Raw genomic sequence first — 19,096 nt, forward strand, 5'->3', positions numbered from 1 at the left:
GTTTGAACTGTTCAATTCCCAAAGCCTATATAGCTCCCTATAAATTAGAAACCATAAGGTTCCTGTGATTGTATGCTGAAATTTTTCCCCAGCCGTGAGTCATCTGTCAATCTCTGACCTGGCAAATACAAATTCCTCCCCAGTGACAGAAATCAAAATTCTTAATTCTCTTATGGGAAGGCTGTAGACACTGAATGTTTGTGTATAGTACTGTCTGGGAGGTTGAGGCAAAGGAAATGGATCCTAAATCCCTCCTGGGATTTAAATGAACAAGACAGGAGATGACATCAGCTACCATTGCCTCTGTGATCAGACTAAATAATACAAATACCAATATTAAATTATGCATGCATACTTTTTATTTTTGCCTCTCATGGCAAATCACAGGGAATCCTTTGCTTTTAGCCTTTAGTGCAAGGTTATAAAGGAAGAACAGGAAACATGAACACATAATTTCAGCATTTTAGAGCTACAAGTGATTTTCAAGATTAGGCCCAACCCCTCACCATTCTAATGAGAAAAAAAATGAAGGGTCCAAGATACGAAACAGTTCACTCCGGTGTTAACTTCCTGAAGTATGTTCTCTCAATTTGTCTCTCCTAAACCAACCGTAATTGGACAATACCACCAACTACATGCCAAAAAAGACAAAGAAAGGAACCTAAACTCTTTTAATGAGTTTCCTTTATTACAACTGGAGGAGCCATGCCAGAAGAAGACAGAGTTTCTCAGGATGAACATTTCTGAGACAGAAACAGTTCACTCTCCTAGACTGTATCCAGAACCAATTCCTCACCTCAAGACACAGCTGCTCAGTATTTCCATCTACTACCTTCCTGTCTCTCTAAAGGTAGGCAGGCAAGCATCATCACTTTATATGAGAATTGTTATGAGAATAATTTTGCTCAACAGGCCAGCCATTTGCCACCACATCACCTATCAGCTAAACAGGTGCTGCTTTAGTGTTGAATGAATAAAATCCAAATGCTAAAAATCTGTTTTTGTCACCAAGAAACATGATTTTTTGCTACTTTCTCCTCTCTCTTTGGTTCCCAGTGAATCCAAGCAAGTTACTCAAAAGTATCTCACTAAAGAAAAAAATTGGTAGGTCTATAAGAGAGCTGTTTATCTAAATTTGGTCAGCATTAGGGATCTAAGTTACTGGAATCACATAAGAACTCCTTCCTTGTCAATCCATTCCTTGTCAATCCTCACTATTCAGATGTATGAGATATGCCTTATTGTTACATTCCTCCTACCATGGGAAACACACACACTGGCTGTTTTGATATCTGATCACATTGGATATTTTGATATCTATACATTCCAGACCAGAATATCCTAGACTTCAAAATGCATAGACAGCTAGAACTGAAAGGAACTCTTAAGAGCATTTAATCCTATCTCCTTTCTTTACAACTAAAGAAACGGAGTTGCAGTGAAACAGAGACTTGTCCCTCATCACATGACTGGATAGTGGCAGTGCCAGGTCTAGTGGCCATGTCTGCAGTCTTCCTATCCAGGTTCTTTCCACAGTCCCTGCTGCTTTCCAGCATCAGTGCAGGCTTTCTAAACACTCTCGAAGGGCTTGATGAAGGCTGTTCCTTGGGAGTCAGCCCCTCCCATTCCAGAGCTGCCTCTGTTGTTCCACTGCATGAATTATAGATGAAAGAGATTACTAAAGCCTGATACCAGATGAGTTCCCTTTCTTACCCCAATGTCTTACATTCTGGCAATGAGGAAGGTGGGCGGCAATGTTTAGAGTTATCAGGTGGTCCCATAGTAAATTACAATTCTAATTTTTCCAAAATCCATTGTTGCTACGCAATGTGCAGTCAAGAAGGAACATTCTGGTTTTGAATTATGTGAGCAATTCAGTCATCTGGTTTGTGTCTAAGAATTATAGATAGCTAGTTGGCATGCAGAATTTGGGGCAGCACCGTTCTGACAATTTTGTGACAGGAAGTCTGGTTTCATTAAACTCCTACCTTCTAGCTCCAGTGACGCTCATCCAGGCAGACACTGTTAAAGACTAACAGAGGGACACAGGGAAAGAGATTTCAACATGACATGATAATTACCTGCATTAGAACCCTGCCTCTGCGCGACACTAGCAGAATGACTTTAAGCAGTACATTTGGTTTCTAAGCCTCCCTCCCTCTCCTTATCTGTAACATGTTGAACAGGTTTGAACTTGCTATGTGTATATATATATATATATATATATATATATATATATATATATATATATATATATATATACTGTATTACTGGGCCAATATTATAATTTGTAAGGATGAGTTAACTCCAGAAATAAGAATACAGCAATAATATGAAAAATGTTTAAAAAACAAAACAAAACTTTTTTGTGGTCCCACAGGCCTAACTAGGTAAAACCCTGTTCTGCATTTACTGGTTGTGTAATCTTAAGCAAGTTTCATCTTCTTCCTCTTTTTGTTTTAACTTTTCACGAAAAACTCCAAACACACTCAAAATGGAAATGCTAGAATAATTAAAATTATGTACTAGTCACCAGCTTAAGCAATTTTCAATATTTTGCTAATATCATTTCATCTCTCTTTCTCAAACTTTTTTCCCCTGAGGTATTTTAAAACACATTTGGGCAAGTTGTTGTTTTAAAGATTTCTGTGATTCAATTTTCTCATCTAGGAAATGATTGGATTATAACATCTAATTCATAGGGTAGAACTGTACTGAGTACTCAATAAATGGTAGCTATTACCACTGTTTACGCTGGTGCCTATGCACGCCCTCCTGGCAGCGAAGCGCTCCTGGCTCCAGACAAGAGGTTATTAAACAAACAGCTTCGGGGAACCCGAGTCCTGCGTTGCTAAGATTGCGGCCGCCCCCTGCAGGCGAGCCGTCTTCAGAACAGCTGGGTCAGGACGAGGATTGTCCCTCGCAGGCTCCCGTCACTGCGCGCGAAAGTGAGGGGCGGGAACAGGAAATGGGGTTGAGCCTAGTTCCGTGCGCAAGGCGGCCGCGGTGAGGAGCAGAGCGCAGCGGCTAGAAGCTGGTGGGGTACAGCCGCGATGTTCCGTATCGAGGGCCTTGCGCCCAAGCTGGACCCCGAGGAGATGAAACGGAAGATGCGCGAAGATGTGATTTCCTCCATACGGAACTTCCTTATCTACGTGGCCCTGCTGCGAGTCAGTGAGTGTCCTTCCAGGCTGTAGCCGTAAGAACAGCATGGAGCTCGCTGACACCGCCCACCCAACTCTGGTCCTACAGGCCTTTGGGGGCCCTTGAGCTGGGCTGAACGGTCACTGGGAGCCAGGGACTGGCGCATGGGGGGAAGCAGGCGCATGCGCGGCTAAGGTCTGCGGGTCAGAGTTGGGGTGCTGAAGTGCTACGCGGGGGCTCGGATTGCGTGGTCAGTCGTCCAGCCTTGCTCTGCTTTAAGAGCGTTTGAATTAAAAGAGCTTCAAGGGTTGTAACTCAGAGCAACTCCCTCGTTTTGCAGAGAGAAACAGAGCTAGAGTAGAGATATGGCTGGCTCAAGGTCACTTAGCAATTCAGAGAGTGATCTTGACCTGGAATCCAGACCTCTTATCACCAGGTTTTTTACTTCAGTGCTGACCTTTGAAATCCAAAAAGTTTTGCTTCCTTTGTTTATTGGTACAGTGCATAAAGTAAATAATTGCTTTTGGGGGGAAGGAGTGAGAAAAGAATATGGGTCTACAGGATTTAATAGGGTTTACTTAATTTTACATTTGGCTGAAACTTACTTGCTTTATTTGGACTTGACAGTAGCCCTTTGAGGGAGGCAGGGCCTAAGATTCTGTAAATCCCTTTTGTTAATGAAAACTCGACTTTCAGAGGCAACTTACGCAAGAGATGAGAGTTGCAAGCACATTGACTATTAGAGCTGGAAGCAGCATTGTAGATGACATCTCTAGTTTTAGATGCGAATCTCAGACCCCCACTCCTGTCTCATTCTCAGTTCAATACTCTTCATTGCTCTTTGCTGTATATTGTTGGCATGTCTGCATGGAGAGACCGGGACCATTCAGATGAAGGCCATACCAAGGTCATCTGTAGAAGGCTCACGTTGGGCCTAGGTCAGAACTCACTGAGGCCAGGTCTTCCTCATTCCGTGCCCCTTTCACTGCCTATGGTATTACTCTGCTTACCCAGGAGAGGGAGCCCTGGTACATAAAATTCCCAAGTCATCCTGCTCCTTCAGCAGCTTTTTGCAATGCCAGCTTATTTCCACCTTTTACCACTTTTTGTTGACTTAGCTGCCAGTAAAATATTTGCTTCTTCTCAATGACCTTTGTATTTGATATGCATTTGGGTTTTTTTAAAAAAATACAGAAATACTGTTCAGTATTATCACTTTTTAAATTGAGATCTAATTTACATATTATACAATTCACCCATTGAAAGTGTAGGATTCAGTGGTTCTTAATATAGTCAAAATTGTGCAGCCATCACCACAATCTATTTTAGAACATTATCTTTGCCTTTAAAAGAAACACCATGCCCATTAGCCGTCATTCCCCATTTTTCCCCTTCCCCAGCCATTAGCAACCACTATACATTTTGTCTTTATGGATTTGCCTATTCTGGACATTTCATATAAATGGAATTATATAATATGTGACCTTTGTGTCTGGCTTATTTCACTTCACAGAATGTTTTCAAGGTTTATTCATATAGTAGCAGGTATTATTATTTCCATTTCATTGCTGAATAATATTCCGTTGTATGAATAGACCACATTTTGTTTTTTCATTCACTTGATGGATTTTTTTTTTCTCTGATACGAATTAGTAGAAAAGACTGGACATACTGCTGACTTTGTCAGCTTCTGACAGGTCTCAGTATCTTTAGTGTAATATTAATGATGTTTATTTAGTATGGATGTTGAGAAAAGATCATTCTGGCAGCTTTTTTGGTCACAACTCTTTTTCTCCCAATTTTTAAAATTGTGTAAAATACACATAAAATGAAATATACCATGTTAACTATTTTTAAGTGTACAGTGTAGTGGTATTAAATATTCATAATGTTGTGCAGCCATCATCACCATCCATCTCCAGAACTCTTTTCATCCTGTAAGAATGAAACTATACCCATTAAACAATAACTTCCCATTCCCTCCTCCTCCCAGCCCCTGGCAACCACCATTCTACTTTCTGTCTCTTATGATTTTGACTACTTTTAAGTACCCCATATAACTAACTGGCTTATTTCATGTAGCATGATGTCTTAAGTTTCATCCATATTGTAGCACATGTCAGAACTTCCTTTTTAAGGCTGAAGGATATTCCATTGTATTCCATATTTTGCTTATCCATTCATCCATCTTTGGACACGTAGGCTGCTTCTACATTTTAGCTACTATGAATAATGCTGCTATGAATATCAGTGTACAGATATCTCTGTTATTTTTTTTTGAGGAACCACCATTCTGTACCATTTTACATTCCCACCAACAGTGCGCACAAAGGTTCTAATTTCTCCACATCCTTGCCAACATTTTTTTTTATAGTAACCATCCTCATAGGTGTGAGGCAGTACCTCCTTGAAGTTTGAATTTGCATTGCCCTGATGATTAGTGACGTTGAGTGTCTTTTCATGTGCTTATTTTGGCCATTGCATTTTTACACAGGACCATAATATCATTTCTTTAGATCCCAGGACAGCACTTCTCATTGTCTGGAGATTTCCATCCACTCCATCCTAACAGGCCCTAACAATAACTAAAGCAGGACCGTACCATATGTGATCTGGAGCGCATAAGTGATATATAGCTAATCCGCGGGGGAATCAAAAGGTGTGTCTGGCTCTTCTGGTTCCCTAGTTCGGTGCTGTGTTCCTACCCCTACCCTCTGCCTTCTTTCAAATGCACTTTTAAAAGTAAAAGATACCAATTTTCTTCTAGAATTTTGTACCTTTGACAGTTAAATCACCAGAGTAAAAGGATTGTCATTTGAAAGAGTTTTGGATTTACTCTTCATGGCCTTAAGAGGTCGAACTACCTGGAGAAAAGATTTCATATAGTGTGTGAATGAACTATATAAGAGTGATAGCTGCATGACCCTGGAATGGGCCACCTGGAAAGACAAGGAGTCCCTTTTGCTGGGTTGTGCAGGCAAAGGCTTGGCCATCACTTGGAGTTGTTTTCAAAAATGTATTGAAGTAAACCTGTAAGGCATATCCCCCAGTCTTATAAATCCATATCACTTGTGGGCTAATAATCTGAAAAAGTTGGGTTTATTTTTCTTTCAGCTCCTTTTATCTTAAAGAAATTGGACAGCATATAAAGATTGGACATCACATGTGAACGCATGATATGAAGAACCTGGTTACAGTTTCTACTCTGCAAATGAATAGCCCAGAAAGATGTAAGAGACTCTTTGACTGACTGGACATAAAACTTCTACTTGTTAAGAACAAGTTTGGCTCTGGTAACTGACCTTCATAGCTAAAATATAAAAACTATTTGGGAAGTATGAAAGATATTTTATGGCCATAGTATGTCCTTAATACCTGTGATATTCAGCCTCCATGAATGTTGGTGTAATTGTAAATAATATCAAACTCCATTTCCTAGCAAATATTAATTATGACAGGGAATTATGTCTGCAGTGGCCCTGTCTTGTCAGTCATTTCTGTTTACCTTTTTACTTCTGTCTGGAATATATTTGGTGAAGAGCTCCTTATGATTAGTTATGTTTTATGGAAGCCAGTGCACAGACAACCACAACAACATTTAAGCACAGGACCATTAGTCTATATTTTTAATAAATGTACCAATTAAGAAAAATTGTTTTTCTTCTTAACGTGCTTTTTGCTGCAAACCAACAATCACTGATGAGACTACTGTAATATTGTAATTATTACAACTGCATGAAATTGAGTTCCTCTTGTTTTGAACTGGAGAATTTGCTAATCCTGATGAAGTGACATTGTTTGTTAATCTTTGTGAAAGACAACGATACTGCTTGATGCTGAAAGAATATAATATCACCAAAGGAAAAAACGGTGTATTTTTAGGTCAGATAGTTCTCCAAGTTTGTTGGGGAAGGGGACAGTCCTTAACCTTCTTTACAGAGGCAACACAACTATATTCACCCCTTTTTAGCTAATTATTTTAGTATTTACCTCATGTCTGTAAATAGCATGATTGTATTGTTATTTTACGATTTTCCTGTTTTAGACATTGCCTGCTCACTTCTCCGCATATAAGGATTTAGGCTTTTTCCTCCCTTTACCTCCATCACTCGCACATCTCTTCTCATTTCTTGTTCCAATGTATGTATCAGTATGGTTTTGATTAGATCAATTTCATTAGGACTCCAGATGCTGTTCCTTGTTTTCATTTCCTGTACATCTTTTTGTTTTTTTGGTAGGCTTAGTTTTCTATGAATTTACCACTAAGTCAGTTCAACTTTTTGCCATTTATGTAAATTGTTCACAATGTTCAGTTTCATTAGATACACTGTTTCATCTTGTTGAATGAGTTTTTCCTAGAGCTTTCTGACCTGACCCAGCCTGGAAACAGTCTTGTATGCCTGGCATAAGATCATATTTTGGGATCTTATGATCATAAGATCATATCATAAGATCATCTCTCTTCACCATCATCCTGGGAATTTCTTTTCCTCTCCTCCTATGTTGGATCTCTGATTTTCTGTATCAAGTACAGTACCCCTGCGCATAACTGCTTGGCATCTCACAATCCAGGAATCCTCTATTTTACCCTTTTCAGAGAAATAAACTTCTAATTTTAGGAGGAGAGGCTGCTTAGCAATGTAGAGTTGCAGAGAGCATCTGTCTACTTAAACCTCAACTAATTCTTATTTTAGTGTCTACCCCTTCATCTTCTACTTTCACAGGTACCGTATTTGCCGGCGTATAAGACGATTTTTTGGCCCTGAAAAATATGCCTCCAAGTGGGGGGTCGTCTTATACGCCAGGTACACTTCAGATAGACTGCCCATAGTGCTTGCCCCATGCCATAGTGGCCTCCCGATGCCCGCCCACTTCATTCCACATACCGTTCAGGCATCAGCAGCGCTGCTGGGTGTATGCTCGGCTGTTATGCGATTTTGCTGTTATGCGATTTTACCACACTCGCAAAATCGCACACAGCCGACCATATAACAAACTGTATTTTGAGTGGAAATGTTAGGGGGTCGTCTTATATGCCGGCAAATACGGTACATGAAACCACCAAATCCTGGGCCTTTTAGGGATTCTGTGATGTAAACTGGGTTGCTTGTTTCACTTTTCCTACTGTTGACTCAGGATTCAGTTTTCTTGGGTCTGCCATGTTATTTACTGCTCGTCCGTCTGCTTTCCAACTTCTAACTTTGTTGCTGTTGTCTCCTCTTCTTTCATCCTTTTGGGTTTATACCTTAAAACAAACAGAAATCTTTGCTGTCATTAAATGGAGTTTCAGGAGACAGTGGAAATAGGTGCATGTGTTCAATCCACCATCTTTACCCAGGCAGCATGTATTTTAACCTTGTGGTGCTGTGTTTCATGTTGGTAATTTATACCCGTTCCTGACTTAAGGAGGTACAGTATTTGGTACCATGGTCATAAACACTCTCTCTGAAGACAGGCATACTTGATTTTGAGTCCTGGCTCCAACACTGATGAGATGGATACCTTTAGCAACTGAGCCTCTAAATCTCATTTTTTCACCTGTAAAAATAGCAAAATAGAAACACCTAGCTACTTCAAAGTGTTGCAAGAGTGAAGTGAGGGAACACAAGTAGAGCATTTAGCACAGTGCCTGGCATTTGGTAAATGCTGGTTATTATTAATGATTAGTCTTCAGGATAAGGTGTTTAGAAGTGATTTGTGCTGGCATTCACTGCGTTATTAGGTTTCATTCATATTTCCAGATGCTGTGAGATAGCATGCTTGTCCTCTAATCGTATACAGACTTCAGAATTACCAAATACTTAAATTCATTATCTAAAAACAGCTTTAACCAATCGATAGTAATGCCATTTTACAGATGGGGAGTTTGAGCTGAAAGTTTCAGTGGCTAATAAACAATAGCTGGCCAAGGCTTGGGGACTTTTAATGTTTGTTTATTGTACCCTATCCTTAAGTGCTTTTCTCCAGTACTAATAACTTAGCCCCCCCAGGCCTTATAGTCTCTTCACTCTACCACTAGTTTCCGTGCTTCACCTTCCTCATGTCTCAGCTTAGATTCCATTAGCCCTCCCTGTAATCACTCTTGTATACACATCTTCCACTCTCTTCCCTTTCACTAGCTTCCTTGTACTTCCCTGGCAAGACCCAACCCTGGTTAAATCCAACGCTCTGCCTGCTGTGCGCCTGGCCTGTGCAGTTGAGTGTGGCTGGAAAGAAAGCAAACATGCTGATAGGATCCACCTGGAGAATGATGACTCCTAACCTTGCTTGGGTCCTGCAGGACCACTGCATTTCCGAAGGTCATTCTTCTCTACTAGGCACACATTTCATACCTGCTCCTACCTCGAAATTCCAGTATCTCCTCTCTCATCTTTAAGCTTAGCCAATGACGTTGCTTCGTATTTCCCTGAGAACATAGAGACACCCAGAAAGAAGTGTCCATAAATTTACCCCATGGTACCTACGCACAAACCAGCACTCCTCTCCTCCCTCGCGTTAGAAATGACTGTGCTCCTAAGGCCACGCCTTTTCCCTCTATAACCTAACAGCTGTCACTGTTGTTAGCAAGCCTTTATTGTTTAGAAGCTGTTCATCACCAAAATAAGCAAGTCTTATTTTTTTATTGATTCCATCTGTTAAAAGGTGCTTATTTATCCCTGATTTGACAGAAAGCATGTAATTTTGTTTTTCAGCCTGTTTTCTTTCTTCAGCATATTGAACTTAGATCACTGTTAATTGTTTCACCATTCCTGAGTTTACAGAGATTAACAGAGGAGGAACTGGAGGGAACCTAGAAACTTTGCACTAGATAATACAGACTCACAATATCACTTATTTCCTTCTTTCCAATTTTGTGTGCAAATAAGATGGTGAGATAGCATATTTTTAATGCAGTCATGTGCCACACGATGCTGTTTTGGTCAACAACAGACCGCATATGCAACGGCGGTATACCATATAGCCTGGGTGTGTAGTAGGCTATATGTTGGTCTGTAAGTGTACTCTGATGTTCACACAAGGTCAAGATCTCCAAACATCACATTTCTTAGAAAGTAACCCTGTTATGAAGTAGCGCATGACTGTAACTGTTTTTTTTAGAAAAAGGACTATAAGGTAAATGTGTCTTCTTGTTTATGGGTAACTGATTTTCTGTTCACATATAATTTTAAGTGTAAATGGGTGTGGGTGTCATGTACTTGGAAATTAACAAGTACTCGGGATGGCTGGAGGGATTTTCATACAGATTCCTCTTGGTGGTGGGCTGTCTGCCACAGGAGAGGTTCAAGTCTAATAGGGAAAAGACACCAGCAGTGAGTATGTTACATAAGGCTGTGTCAGGCATCAAATGCAAAGGTGCTTTCCAAAACGAGCTGCACACCAAATCATGTGGAAACTTTTAAACAAAAGATCCACTGAATCAGAAGTACTATGGATAGAGCCCAGGGATCTTTTTTTTAAAAAGCATCTAGGTGATTTAATTGACTTAGGATCTGCTTTGGGTGACCAATAAGTGAATTTGCCTTAAGGTCCCTTTCAATTCTGAAATTCTGGACTGGTTTAGGAAAAAGAATCAAATTAAACTAAAAATGAAAGCAATTTTAGATTGCATTAACAAAATTACAACATTAACGTCTCCAGGTCTGATGGATGTTTTAAGAGTAGCCACCTTGCCAGAATAGAGTTTGGCAGTTAAGAGTACTAAAAGTGCCTGGAAACCATGCTACTGGAGATACCATTTTAAAAAATTAATGGTGCTTAGCTCTGACCTACAGTAGGCGTCTGAGAGCTGTTTTTCAAAACTAAAAGGGTTGTCATGTCAAAGAAAGGAAAATTGTCTCAGAGGGCACATAGGATAAGTGTTTGGAAAGCTAAGAAGGAAGGTTCCTTCTTGAACTCAGAACTACTGTGACCAAGGTGGACTGGAAGAAGTTTGTAAGCAGAGTCTGAACATTGATGCTCTGAAGCAGGAAGTGCTGCTATGGAAAAAAAAGTTTCTTGTTACATTTTTTTCCCATTACTGAAATCTACTTGAATACAAGTACTATCACATTTTTCTGTCCCATATAATATCTTTACAAAGAAGGGGCTGAATAAAAGATTACTGAATTGAAGGTGAAAGAATAACTGACTTTCCAGATGCTACATTGTTGTCCAAGCCTCAAAAATATTCCCAGTCTATTTGGTAGAAGTGTTCACATTCACACATATTTATTCAATGGCTACAGACGGCCAGATACTGTGGTAGGTGAGGGTTACAGCAGAGAGGAATTCAGTCATGATACCTATCTTGAAGAGGCTTACAATCTAGCAGGGGAGTCAGACATTACATAATTTCATCACTGATTACTTCATTATATAAACTGCTAGGAGCGGGAAGTACAGGTAACAGAATATGGCTTAGGGAACCTTGACCTACTGGGTTGGGGAGGAAGCAAGGAGGACTGCGGAAGAAGTAATACATCAAGTAAGATTTGGATTCCTAGGAACTGGGCTGATAAAGGAGTGAGGAGCCTTTGAAAAAGTGTTAATGCAGATAAAGAATAAGGCCAATGTGGCTGAAGTGTGTTGAGCACAGAAGAAACCTTCAGTCCTTTCAAACGACTGTCACTTTTATATTCAAACTTATGAGTCCTAAGAAAGAGATCCCATTCTGACATCTGCTGGCTGTTGTGTATATACTGCAATTCCAAATTTGACTACAAAAGAACCTTCAGTAACCTATTTTTTTGAAGGCTACAATAATAATTTGGAAATGAATCACATGTCTTTTTCTTTGTATTATGGCCCACACAGGAGACAGTGTACAGTTGTTACATGCTATTTGCATGCACTCAGTATCACAGATATGCATCTGTGGTACCATTTGCCGACTTTTGTACAAGTTCACAAAAACAGACATCACAAACATAAAAGTTGAACAGATTTGTCACTGAGATGTAAAAACATTACAAAATCACTTATTTACTTTGTCTTTTAAACAGTAACTAATGAAATATTTTCTGTTATGAAATGCTCTTAAATTGTTTCCTTCATAAATAAAACACAGCTGGCTTTAATCCAATAAGCATTCTACTAGGCTAAAGATCTACTTTAAGCATATCATAATTTTTCCTTTCTCACATTAATAGTATTTGCATTTTCTGCTTATATCTATAAAGGACAAAAATGCAAAACAATTAATATTACATAAACAGCTGTACAGACAGTGATACTGCTGCATTTGAAACTTACTGTTACACTGGCAGGTGCCTCGCCAAGCAGTTGCTTGAAGTATTCCTTAATCAGCTGACATTAAAAAAAAAGTATGAATTTGAAGAACAAAGGGTGATTTATGGACATCAATATTAATGTGAAAACGTGGGTTGTTGGAGAATAGAGATCTATATATTAGGAAGGAGCACTAGGATTAATTCAAAGTCCTGAGTTACAGCTTCCGTTTTGCTATTGTGTGACTACATATATGAGTCAGATCTTTTACTTGCAAACACCAAAATCCAGTTTGGGTAGATTTAAGGAGAAAAGTAATTTAAAGGATTATAGGTAGTTTAACATCACCTGGAGGCCTAGAGAATTGGGTTTGGAGACTGGGCAGTTGGAACATCACCCTTTGTCACATGGCCACTCCAAACAACCTGGTTCAGTGAAGATACCAACTGCTGAGGATTAGATGCCACCATTTATTGCCAAGTCCACAGGCACAAAACTCTTGACTATCATGGCAGCCACTGTTGCTCTACGAACTTCATCTTGCTGCATTTACCAAAAGTCATCAAACAATTATTCTGTGACTCCACTGTGTGGTTCCCAATTAAAACCAGGGAATATTTAATTTGTAGTGTTACATGGAGAAGCAGAGAAAATATCTGATTTCAGCTTCTATAGTGAAAGGGATGCTCTTGATTCCCAACAAATCCTTAAGATGGGGAATGACCAAATGTAGGGAGGGAATTCAGCTCCTATGTTGACTGGACAAAGCACTCCGAGTCTCACTTTTCTATAAAGGAACGTAAATAACGTTCACGTGGCTGAGGAGATGGTTTTCGTTTACTCATTCATTTCACAATAAATACCAACTGTGTCAGGATGCAAAGATGAGGAAGTTGGGTCTCGTTTAATGGAAGAGAAAAATCCATAGCAAGTGGTAGGATAGAGGTATGGACAGGAGAAATGAGGGCAGAAAGAAGAGGATTCAACTGCAACTTGCAAATGATATTATTTAAATACTTCTATAAAAAAACAGATTTTCCATTCGGCAAGTGATGCTTGTACCACTAATGGGAAAGAGCATGCTTTTGTAGAAAGCTGCTGTTGCACTCATTTAAAAAGCTTAATTGTTTTATAGAAATGCCAAAACAATGTTGGCTGGCACAAATCCAGAAATTCAGGCTTTTGATTATTGACAGACATATCTAAACTGCCAGTTTCATAGAGTGGGGTACGTTTCAAAGGATTAAACATGTCATAGCTTTGCCAGTCATCAATTACGTAAACATCAGACTCATTGTAGTGTGAACCACCCCTGTTCAGATCTGACCTAAGTCGGAGTGGTCTTTTCTACTATATCTGGCTACTGTGTATACAGCTTTGTGTCTGCTTAAAATAAACTGTTGGCTTTAGGCTTAGGGTGTTATTTTTTTTTCAATTTATAAAAGAGCAGCTGCATGGTAACTTGGGCCTCACCCAGAATCTGCAACAACACCAAATTCATCATATGGTAATAGATGGAATACATTTTTATAGAATACAGTCTATAGAACCAGGGACTGGCAGGTCAATGGGACCAGAGGGGTCAGCTATTAACAAACCTCAGTCTGGTGCAACATTTTTTCATAGGATTCTCAAGTTAGATTTGTGTAGCTGACATCCTCTTCTAAAATCTGGAGTCTGTCGCCAACTGCCTTTTTGATTGCCTCATTTGGATGACACAGGCTTCTTAAATTTAGCAAGTGCAAAATTGAATTCTTGATCTCCCCTCACCTCCAAATATGTTCCCCTTACAACAGTTAACATTTCAATAAATAGCACCTCCATGGACCCCGTCAGTAGGTTAAGCTATAAGCCTGGAAATCCTCCCCCCCACCACCCCAATATCAAGCCAGTTTTGACTACCTCAAAAATGTGTCTCAAATCCATTTCTCTCCATCTTCACTATTACTCCAGCCAAGTCTTAACCAATTTCCCTGCTTCCACTCTTAACCTTTGTCTATTCTCCACATAGTAGCTGGCATACTTAAAAAAAGAAAAGGTATCGAATCACCCACAGTCTCCATCCATTCAATGGCTTCCTTTTACATAAAATTTTAAAATCGTTATCATGGCCTACTAAGTGCTGCCTGATCTGGCTCCTAACTACCTCTCTAAGTGACACTGTTCACTCCTTACTCCAGTAAGCTTCTGACAAACTAGACATGTCTTTACCCAGAGAGCAATCTTCTCTCCTCTGCCACACCCCACCCAAGAGCTTTCACAGGGGCTTGCCCTCCTCTTTTCTGGCCAACTCTACCTTTCTGATAGGTCCCTGACCGCTTTCCCTTGCCCCCTAATTTTATTATTTTTTTAACTTTATTGGGAAACTGTTTTTTCCAGGACCCATAGCTTCAAGTCAAGTTTTTAATCTAGTTGTGGAGGGCGCAGCTCACTGGCCCATGTGGGAATCAAACCTGTAACCTTGGTGTTAAGAGCCTGCACCTGAGCTAACCAGCCACCCTGCCCCCTAATTTTAAATCAAGGTTTCTTCAGTGCACTTACCCTAATTTAAAATATATTTATTTATATGGTAGCTGATTAATAACTACCTTCTCCACTTGAGACTTCAAGAGGATGGGAACCATACTAGCTAGCTTTATTCATTTCTGTGCCCATAATAATAACTAACAGCTGCGGCAGCAACAACCAACGCTTACTATGTGGCAGGCAACGTGCTAAGCCCTATAGCTATAAAAATTTTATATATACTCCCAGAATAGTATCTGCCCCATAGCCAGTGGTCAGTCTGTAAACGAACGAACTCAGCCCTTATGGGTACACCTACAAGTTGCTTACCACCTCCCCAAACAGCCCAACAAGTCTGGTGGTTGGAAGGATCGTCTTTATATTGACCCCAGCCTACCTCTCGCAGTTCCCGCCCACCAATGCTATTTCTGCCCCTCTTGAGGCCACGCAGTGCAAGCCTTAATCGTCCTCCCACAGGCTCCCCTTCGCAGCATCTGAAGGCCCATCCGTCCCCCCTCGTGCCAGCCTTCCCCGTCCCTCTCGGGCCTTCCTTGCACAGGCTCCTCCGGGCTCCAGTCCCGCGGCGGGGGTCGAGGAGGGGCCCGGCCGCCTGCCCGCCGCTCCCATCATCCCCCGCCTCGCGCGTCACGTGACGGTGCCCGCCCCGCACGAGCCCGGCAACTGTCACCCTCCGGGCGGGGCTCGCGGCGCGTCCGCCTGCCGGCCTCTGGCAGCGCGCCGCAGGACTCGCGGCTCCGCGGCGGCTTCGGCGCCGGCGATCCGGGCTGCGTGGGCGAGCGCCCCCGGGAGCTCCCGAGAGGTAAGAGGCGGCGGGCCCCGCGGAGGCTGCGGGCGAACTTATTCCACCCGCATCCCTGCGATGGTCCGGGCCCCGGAGCAGGGGGCGGCCCGGGGGAAGGGCTCGGGCGCCTGCTCCCGGGGACCTGGGGCGCTTCACTAGGCGACCGGCCCTGGAGGCGCCGCTCGGTCCCGGCAGAGGCTGAGCGTCTGGCCTCGGCGGGACCCGGCGCGGGTGCTCTCAGGCCGCCCGCGGCCCCGCACTGCTGCACTCCGCTGGCACCTGGAAGCTCAGCCGCGCGGAGGAACAGCTGTGCCTTGGTTTCCCCTCCTGTAAAACGACCGGTGGGGAAGGTGGATCTCCGCGGTTGCCTTGAGCCCTGAGATTTGCGACTGTGTCTAAGTGCAGTCCAGGAGGAAGAAGCAGACTCCTGGGACGGGAAGAGCCCGCACCTAGGAATGCAGGAGCGAGTGTCTGAGCCCGGCATCTGTTAAGCGTCTTCTGTATTTTGTGCAAATTGCAAGCCTCTAGGATACTCGGTTTCTCCATCTTTAAAGTAAAGGTGATGGTGACTCGTGCTCTGCCTCCCTCATAGGACTACAGCGAAGAATGGAAAGCCATTTGAAGAGTCAGAACTCTGGAGACAGTTAGATCTGGGTTCAAGTCCTAGTTCTGCCACTTACTAGCTGTGTGACCTTGAGCGTTATAGAACCCTCATCTGTTAAAAGGAGATAATAGTACCTAGCTCATGAGGTTGCTGTGAGGATTAAGTTTGAAGGGCTTAGCACAGTGTCCGGCACAGAAGTGCTAAATAGAGCTATTAAAATTATTATTAAATTAGTAAGCTTCACATGAGGGATGTTTGGAACAATCATACTTCAGTTTCTATATATTTAGTCCCCAAAAGAGTGCTGTTTCTATTTCCTAAGAAAGGGGCCAAGTGGAACCATTTCCCCCTTTTCTCTTTCTGGGCCCCCTTTGCCTTATTTACAGCTGGCATGTGAACCTGTTGTTCCTATCAAATGAGTCAGGCAGGATGGGAACATTAATGTACTCCAACAGATGGATATCACATTCCCTCTGAGGGGAAAGAAAAGTGCCAGGCGTGCGCTACCACCAAAAAAAGCACAGTACAGTGATTGACTGTCAGAGCTGGAAGATGCCTGGGAAACCATCTAATCCAACTGGCTCCTTTTGCAAATGGAGAAGCTGGACCCAGAATGAGGTCCAGGATGACTTTGATTTTTCTCAGGACCCAACAAATGTTGGCGCTAAGTGGTGGAAAGAATGCACACTGTTTACCAGACACTGTACTTTGCCTGAGCTCTAACCGAATTCTTCATTTATTCAACAAGTATTTATGGAGCACCTGCTGTGTGCTTGTACACCTACTAAGAGCTGGAGAAGAAATATAAAAGTATTATACATATATATGTTACACACACACACACACACACACACACACACACTCCTCTGCTTGTCTCAGTATATTTTTTGAGAATTTTTATAGGAGTGTATTTGAGCAAAAATGACGCCAAGGAGCAAGAGCTCAGATGCTCCTCTCAGGACATTTTATCATAACAATAAGTTTCAGCCCCTAGTGACCATGCCTCATAGCAGCTGGCCCCAAAGGACAGAAGCACACAGAGAGGTCTGAATTGTTTCGTGATCAGTCACAGCAGTCCCAGAGCCTTTGTTGAAGGCTGATGAGATTCTAAACACTGGAGAAAATGCTGCCTTGACAGGGCTTTTAGGAAAGGGTTTCCTTCTGGCCTGGAACACTTAGATTTCTTTGTCTTTCTGGCTTGCAGGCCTCTTAATTGTTTTTAGATTTCTGAAAAAAGCCACCCTCCTCATAGTACCTTCGTTTTGGTTTCCATGGTTATCAGATGAATTGTATTTTTATGATAGCACAAGTAGCTGTTAAGTAATATGTGGTCAAGCAGTCCCCAGTTCACTCTGGTGTCTGGTGGTGGTCTTTTTTTTTTTTTTTTTCAGTTGCAGTGCAAACTATCCATCCCTTCCTTTCTCCCTTTTTCCTTCATTCCTTTAACAAACATGCATGGGTGTCAGGACCAAGAAGAGTGGGAATAAGTAGAAACAGATAAAAACAGATAAAGACCCCGGCTTAGGGACCTCAGAGTCTTTGGGGGGTAATCCGTGTGCACTACGGATGCAAGGGGCAAATCCGTGGGGCTCTGATAGGTGCAGATTGGTGCCAGCCAGAGCTCTCAGCGGTGGAAGGGATAGTGTCCTGGGCAACGAAGAAGCCATCACGTACGAGAAGCTTTGCAAGGAAGATGTAGAAGAAACAAGTTCCTTTTACTTGTCTTAGTCGCAAAGTCATGATAGATGGTACAAGAAGCATTTTGCTCTTTCCCTTTGCCTTAATGAATGAACCTTCTCTTAAGTCACCTATCACCGGCTTTGTTTGAAATGCCTGCCAGTTTCCCTCATTACCCTTTTTCTGTTACCTTAGTGATAGCATTAGTTTCCTACTCATACATGATGTTATATACATAAGGATAGATAAACAGGGACATTTGATTAAGGTTTCCTCTATTTCATTTTAGGTGTTTAACCTGTGTGTCTCATTTCCCCAGTTGGGTTCTAATGCAGTCACATATTTCTTTTATTTTAACAAGTTATCTCCCAAGTCCTTTAATGCCCTTATCAGTGAGAATTCCGGTGTCTCCCACTTCCAAGCCCCCTGAGGGCTTAAACAATCCAAAAAAGTCAGTCTTACTTCCACTTTCCAGAGGAGCAAGAACTGCAGAGTCTGAGCAGTCCACCCACATTGTTATTTCTGATACAGCTATATGGTATCACTATTGAAGAGCTGTCCTGCACGGCCCAAGGATGTGTGGTCACTGCTGCTCAACGCCCTTGTTGGACCAGGTTCCTGCCAGCTTGATCCCATGTTTGGATTCCAAGGTTAGACTCTTTTAGTTTATGCCTACACGCTTAGCCATTCTCCCCAAAGCACTGCATTCTAGCCTGTCACTTAGGCTGAGTTCCTCCAGTCTCCTGGTAAGATCTCTTTGGGGGCATGTGGGGCCCTTTTCCAGCTAGCAGCCTTGGTCAGGGTCAGCCCAGACCACGCAAGAGATTTCCCTGTTTACAAACCTTTTATCAGGGTTTGGAGGCTCAATCCCTTCTTTTCCTTCTAATCCTAATAATCCAAGGCTTTTGTCAAATTGGTTCTACTTCCTCCCCAGGATTCTGCCTACCACAGCTTCTCAGGAATGGCAGCTTTCAGCAAGGTAACTCCCTTTAGTGCCTACTCACCTTACTTTTCATATGTAAGCGGGGTCTGTCCCCAGGAGACTGTGTCTCCATCTATAGTCCTAAGAGAAGTAGGCATTATTAAAAATTTACTTGGCATGTAACCTGTTAGGGATTTGGGGGACAACGTTTTAATTTAAAAATGAAGGACTTTCA

The 19,096-nt window shown here is 41.9% G+C and overlaps 2 protein-coding genes and 1 long non-coding RNA gene across 14 annotated transcripts in view; 2 read left to right on the forward strand and 1 right to left on the reverse strand.

Annotated features, from left to right (window-relative positions):
* Positions 1-2,955: 2,955 nt before the first annotated feature.
* TOMM5 (translocase of outer mitochondrial membrane 5) lies at positions 2,956-6,796 on the forward strand. Its single transcript, XM_019649501.1, has 2 exons — positions 2,956-3,174; positions 6,259-6,796. Exons 1-2 carry the CDS (start codon positions 3,054-3,056, stop codon positions 6,291-6,293), a joined length of 156 nt encoding a protein of 51 aa, XP_019505046.1. The 5' UTR covers positions 2,956-3,053; the 3' UTR covers positions 6,294-6,796.
* A 1,324-nt stretch (positions 6,797-8,120) lies between these two features.
* LOC109386407 (uncharacterized) lies at positions 8,121-15,510 on the reverse strand. Its single transcript, XR_002124788.1, has 3 exons — positions 15,254-15,510; positions 12,376-12,429; positions 8,121-8,389 (listed from the first exon to the last, which is right to left on the reverse strand). It is a non-coding gene; the product is annotated as an uncharacterized LOC109386407 (long non-coding RNA).
* An 87-nt stretch (positions 15,511-15,597) lies between these two features.
* Positions 15,598-19,096, forward strand: part of FBXO10 (F-box protein 10) — a 52,856-nt gene continuing 49,357 nt past the window's right edge. For all 12 annotated transcript variants that reach the window (XR_002124787.1, XM_019649513.1, XM_019649503.1 and 9 more), the window contains exons 1-2: positions 15,598-15,676; positions 18,471-18,589. Coding sequence is in view for 11 of the 12 variants with exons in the window: in XM_019649513.1 (XP_019505058.1) it covers positions 18,515-18,589 (75 nt within the window). In the remaining variant the exon portion in view is untranslated. The remainder of the gene's footprint in view (positions 15,677-18,470; positions 18,590-19,096) is intronic.

The sequence above is a fragment of the Hipposideros armiger genome, unplaced genomic scaffold, assembly GCF_001890085.2.
Source record: "Hipposideros armiger isolate ML-2016 unplaced genomic scaffold, ASM189008v1 scaffold_133, whole genome shotgun sequence".
Classification (NCBI taxonomy): Eukaryota; Metazoa; Chordata; class Mammalia; order Chiroptera; family Hipposideridae; genus Hipposideros; species Hipposideros armiger.

What these genes read in the sequence shown, in the direction of transcription:
- TOMM5 (XM_019649501.1), top strand. Translation starts at nt 3,054, where the DNA reads ATGTTCCGTATCGAGGGCCTTGCGCCCAAGCTGGACCCCGAGGAGATG. An exon ending in CGTGGCCCTGCTGCGAGTCA is followed by an intron (nt 3,175 to 6,258) that starts GTGAGTGTCCTT and finishes TTTTTCTTTCAG; the next exon opens with CTCCTTTTATCTTAAAGAAA.